This window comes from Octopus sinensis, linkage group LG1, assembly GCF_006345805.1.
Source record: "Octopus sinensis linkage group LG1, ASM634580v1, whole genome shotgun sequence".
NCBI lineage: Eukaryota > Metazoa > Mollusca > Cephalopoda > Octopoda > Octopodidae > Octopus > Octopus sinensis.
In genome coordinates this window covers 39495439-39501438 of record NC_042997.1, presented here as the reverse complement: position 1 = coordinate 39501438, position 6000 = coordinate 39495439, and the positions used below count along the sequence as shown (strand labels likewise).

Sequence of the window (6000 nt, the reverse complement as noted above, 5' to 3'; positions counted from 1 at the left end):
TGAGTCCATTGTCTACACTAAGCATCCTGTGTACAGTTTCTTTCTACTCCTTTACTGCATGCTGAGCACATCCCTTTCCTTGATAGCAGCAAAACCATCTTTTCTACTCAGCATAACTTTAATCTTGGCCAAGTTTACTTCAAAGCCTTTCAATTCCAGTTGAAGCTTCCATGTCTAGAATTTCTCTAAATCTTCCTCAGATTCTGGTATAAGATCAAGGTTACCAACATATGTGTTCCCAGACAGTTAGCCTTAAACTTATGTTATGGCTTGAAGGACTACAATAAGCAGAAAGCTGAGGGCAAAGCACTGATGCTCCCCTCACGTTGCTCAAAGTCATCATTGTATGTATTGTTAACTCATTCCGTTGCTGACTGCATTTCTGTCCATAGCTTGTACGGTCCTCACTAGCCAGTCATGCCTACCAGATGTCAGAGTGTGAGCCTTTACTAAAGGTTTTTAATAAATCTATGGATACTAGCTAAGTTAGTTAGTTAGTTAGTTTTTTGGTTCAAAAAGCAAAAAGCAAGGCCATGTAGAGGGACATGGAGTTATGTACAGGGTGGTGTTCATGCAAAGAGTTCAGGCCACTTGTGGTCAAGGGAGACTTTGAACCGAGCGGTCGTCTGCATCTTCACCATCTCGTCTGGCAGCTTATTCCACGGATCCGCAACCCGGCCGGAGAAAGCCCCTCTCCTTCGATTGAGATGAAATCGTTGCAGATAGAGCTTCGGAATGACCCCGCAGCCGACGCTCTGGAACAGGAGTGAAGAACAGCTCTTTCGAGAGGATACACTTTCCGCTTATGATGTTGTGAGCAAGAATGAGATCACCACGGCGTCGTCGTTTTTCTAGAGAATAAAGGTCGAGCGTCTTCAGCCTTTCTTCATAAGAAAGAGTGGTAGGAATATGTGACATAGAGCGGTAGGAATATGGCTGCTATGAGCATTCCGAATGACCGTCAAATCAAGAACAGAACTCCGCGTGCTTTGTTGGCAGCATGGACGCAGTATTTCTCTTACAGTTAGATTACAAGGAAGATGGCATTGGTAGTACCTCTTCTTGGTATAAAGCCAAACAGCATATTAACTAAATCAATTTTGCAATAACTTTCTGTAACTTTCATGACATAGTCCAACACTTTGATGCTCCTGTAGTTCTCCTTCTCTAGTACATCTCCTTTAGCTTTGTAACAGTTTACAATAATACTGTTATATACAACTGGGTGCTGAAAAGTTCCTGGTTTTGGGTAAGAAAAAATACAGAAGGATCAGTTAATCACGATTTTATTTAACATATTCCCCTCACAGGTTCACACATTTACTGCAGTGTTCCTGCAGTTTTTCTAAGCCCTGTAAAAGAACTTGGAGGGTTGCACCTCCAGCCAGGCCTTTCGTGATACCCAAAACTTTCCAGCGTTCCCTCATAAGTCATTGAATATAATATCTTTCTGTATTACATCATCATCATTTAACATCCACCTTCCATGCTAGTATTGACTATTTCTGCAACTATTTCTGTCCTACTTCAGATATTCTAAGCATCGCAATGACAATTTCTGATGGGTCAGCTACTTTCCTGGCATTTATATCCTCCATCACCCTATCGACTTATTGCTGATAACTTGACTGGCCAATGCCTCTGTTGGTTTTTACTTCAAGAAGACTATCATACACAGTAAAATTCACACAAATTGCATCGTACACAAGGTGATTAAAAAGGTATAATATTTGAATAAATTAATAGGTGAAATTCCACATCCCAGTCCACTTGATCATCACACAATCTCCTGAAAATTATTATATCACACACAAGAGAGAGAAGATGATGGAAACACAGTATGTAAAGGAAATAATAAATGACTCCATCATCCAAATAACAAAATCACAGCATTAATATGGTGAGGTAAAAAGCAACTTTTAAATATTGCTAAGTTCTGAGCATTAGATTGTTTTTGTTACAGAAATTGTTACAATACATTAAATAAAGTTTAATACAGCAGATTACGTGGATATTTTGTATTTTTATTTACACAAATGTAGCAATTAGTCTATCAGAGCATCTTCAGATGCCATATTTTTATATACACTTAAATAACTAGATCCAAGAATTGAACTTGTAAAACCTTTGCAACACCTTCATTGTTCCTCTAGATAAGTGTTCAGCAACCATCTATTTCCAGAGATGAACAAAATAATACATGCCAGTCAATGAGCACAATCTCTTCTGAAAGGAAGTTATGCAATGAAATATGAAAAAAGCCAAGCAATGAGGTCTTCTTAACCAATCAAGTGTGTGAATAGTAATTTGATCATAAACATTTCATATATCAATTAAACGGTTCCTTGTAGAAAAAGCCAAGGTTGTTATACTAAGATTAAGGCAACAGAGAGTTGCATTTGAGTAATTTTTAAAAACAAAGCATGAAAATATTCAGATTATTAGTGAACTTAACATTTTATTGTTGTTTTTTGTTACAAATTTCAGCTGGAGCAATTTACAATTATCCTCAAGTTCATATAAAAATTTATCCTAATAGTCTCGGGTTTATAAGGGTCTTTTTTTTTTTTTTATTTTTACTATATATTTCATTTTATTTATTTTGGAATTAAAGTAGAATACAGGAGACTATACAACATAATAATATAACATGAGGATGATTGGGATTACAGCAGTTGAAATGAGAGGAAAAAAAAAACAACAACAAAACTAATAGTTCAAATAATATTTACTAGACAATAGAGTAATTGGCAAAGCGGTTAACACATTTGAACCAAATTATTTCAAAATTTTATATCCACTGTAATGATCTTACTTTCTTCATTAATCATAACAATATCTCAGTTCTGTAATACAGTCATGTTGTATTCAAGACATACACTAACAGGCACAAGAGACTCAAAACAAATGTAGAAGTAAAACATGTCATTTAACCCTTTTTTATTCACTGGAGGGATTTTTTTTTTTCACCTATTTATTTGTCTATCCCGAATTGAGTTCAACGTTTCACAACAACCTAGCAATCAATCCCATACTTTTTTTTTATCTTCTAGAAGATTTCATAAATGTTACACACAGCTGCTTAACAGGCACATCCACCAGTAAATATTTAACTGAATAAGAACTTTTGCTTTCGCATTATGTAAATAGTTATACAAGAGATTATGTTTAGATAGATATGTATACAAGTGCTTTCAATGGATAGGGATATACAGTTTTGCCCGCACGCACATAGTACAGGCAGGCTGTTTACAGTTGTCATTACATGCAGTGCTGACTGAAAAACCTATAAGTTCTACAGTGCATTGTAGCAACAAAATAATGGAACACTTAACACACCAGTAATTCATATTGCATGTGTATTTGCACACACATATATATATATATATATATATGTGTGTATATATGTATGTACACACACACACAGATTTGAAAGAGAGAAGTGAACGGGTTGAAAAGGTGAGGGTGAAATAATGATATATAATATAATATATATTAAAGTTGCTATCACCTCAAAATTTAACAATAATAAATTTGTCTAATTTTCTAGACTAATGGCAGCAGTACTCAAATAGTGGGTTTTTATTTACTTTAAAACACATACTGTAAAACTAATAACAACAAAAGTACAACAACAGTCATTGCTAAAGCAACCAAAACAAAATATACAGTATAAAGGAAAAGCAATTCAATTTCATCTGTACAGATTAACAATCAGGTTGAAATGTCTGTAGCAGCTACCACGTTTTTTGGGGGGGTTTTTTTTCCTCAATAGACAATCTAAAACATTACCTATAAAGGTAAGATCACACAATCCAGTTACTAAATAACAGATTAACCAGTTGGTTTGTAAAGCAATTGTACCTTGCAAATTATTAAAAATATGCTAAGCAACTGTGAGTCTAATGATCTCAGAGTTAATCTGCCTGTTTCTTAATATACAATCAATCACAGACAACTTTTTTTTTTAATGAAAAATAAAATAAATAATTGTTGGGGGGAAGAATTAGGCATTGATACTTGGACAGACTTCTTTGCAACCTCTGGTTCATTCCAACAGAAAGTGAAAGTGAAACAAACTAATTTCTATTGGTCAAAATTAACATTTGCTTGTTTGATGTAAGAATGTTATGCATAAGTATGTGTGTGTGTGCATGCACACGAATGTGTGTGTTTGTGTGTGCATATACATTAGCACATTATGTATGCATGCATTTAAAATATTGCTATTTTGTTGTTTCATTGAGAGTTCAATTATGGCATGGGATTTCACAAATAAAAGCTATTCATTAATAGTAAGTTTCAAATGCACATAGAACCTATGTACATCAGGATTTGCAATGGAAAAGATACGAAAACATCAGAGATATTTCCTTTATAATATAACAATAAACTACTGGATTATTGCTGCGAAGACAGCAACTGCTTCATAAAGTTGTATTGTCATTCCCTGCGAGTAAAAGGAAAGAAAAGAATCGAGGAAAGATCAAAAGGGCAGAAATCTCTTTAAAATGAAGCAGAAACATCCATTCAAAAGCTAAGGAAGGAAATATAGTCATTGCACAACAACCAGAACATGTTCTTTTTAACAGTTTATAACACTGTCGGTTTTTTTTTTCTTCTCATTCTGTTTCTATTTACATCACAAGAGAAGACAGACAAATGAAGATCAGCAACTCATTATTATTATTATTGATATTATTATTATACTAGTCTAGCCCAGAAGCAGCACCAGCAGCAGAGGGAACTACAGGAGATGGCAAAAGTCTGGTCGATTTTAAATCTTCGGTGTAAATTTTCAAAGCTCTTTCTTTCCTGGGAGAATTGGAGATCTTATGCACCAGGTTGGTTACCCTGTCAAAAAAAAAAAAAACAAATAGAATAATTAACAAATTATCAGTTAATAGTCAATCTTTTTCTTTATAAAAAAAAACAACTTTTCAATTTAAAATGTTAAAAAAATACTTTTAAACTTATTCAATAAAATTTACATTAACTCAGAGTATTTTCCTTAGAGGTTCTATTCCCAGGTAAATTTAGTTTTGAAAACTGAATCACATATAAGGTTGTCCCAAAAGTTCGTAGAAAGTCTTGGAAAATAATTGTCTTTATTTTGAGGAATAATTTTTGTTGTTTTTGTTAGTACTTGGCGAGTAAAAATTCAATTTTCGTAAGTGTTTACGAACTTTTGGGACAACCTAATATTTCATTCAAACTCTTAATGGAAAGAACTCTTTTGAAATCTGAGAAATACCCTCTTCATGCATTACTTAGTAAAAAGTTTTTTTCCTTAAAAAGCGTACTACATTTATTTGCATATAATATGCATTCATGTAGAACACTAATTAAAGGCAATGAAATGCTGAATGCATATATATTTAATATTATGATGTTTGGTAACAGTTTAGCCAGATTTATTATAATTGCTGTATAATATTTTATAAAAAGTACATTTGTTGAATAAGGTCAACATTGTAGTAGAAATCTCATAATTATATTTTTATCTAGAAAATCAATTTGATTTTTATAATACTATATATTGTCAATATTACTACATATCAGGCCCAAATATTCTGTTTTATATTCAAACTGGCCAGTCCTAGCCTCTCATACCTGCCCTACCATGTTATTCCGAAAATAAACAACCACAACAGTGAAATCTCAAAGCTATGAGATAATTCAAAACAATGTGAATAAATAAGCATTACATATGAAAGAATAATCTGAATGCTAAAGGTTTTAGCTTAAATTCTTTTTTTTAAATTCCTTTTTAAAATAAATTGTCTGTTTTTTTTTTGTTTTAACTGTCAGAAGTTTAGGATCTGACAATTTCTTTAATTAAAAAAATGTTTTTCGATTATGTGATATACATACTGTTTAATACATTAAAATCATTTAGCAGAATAAAATATTTTTATATAAATTATATATTCATCAAATCAGTTTAACATATTGAAAGATGATGATGATATATTGACTGATGGTCACAGCTGGAAAGTC

At 32.8% G+C, this 6000-nt stretch overlaps 1 protein-coding gene across 2 annotated transcripts in view; it reads right to left on the bottom strand.

Moving 5' to 3' along the window:
* Positions 1-2003: 2003 nt before the first annotated feature.
* The window catches only part of LOC115217393 (ubiquitin carboxyl-terminal hydrolase 47), a 110853-nt gene continuing 106856 nt past the window's right edge, over positions 2004-6000 (bottom strand). For both annotated transcript variants that reach the window (XM_029787079.2, XM_036499569.1), the window contains one exon: positions 2004-4854. In XM_029787079.2, coding sequence (XP_029642939.1) covers positions 4710-4854 — 145 coding nt within the window. In that variant the 3' untranslated portion in view covers positions 2004-4709. The remainder of the gene's footprint in view (positions 4855-6000) is intronic.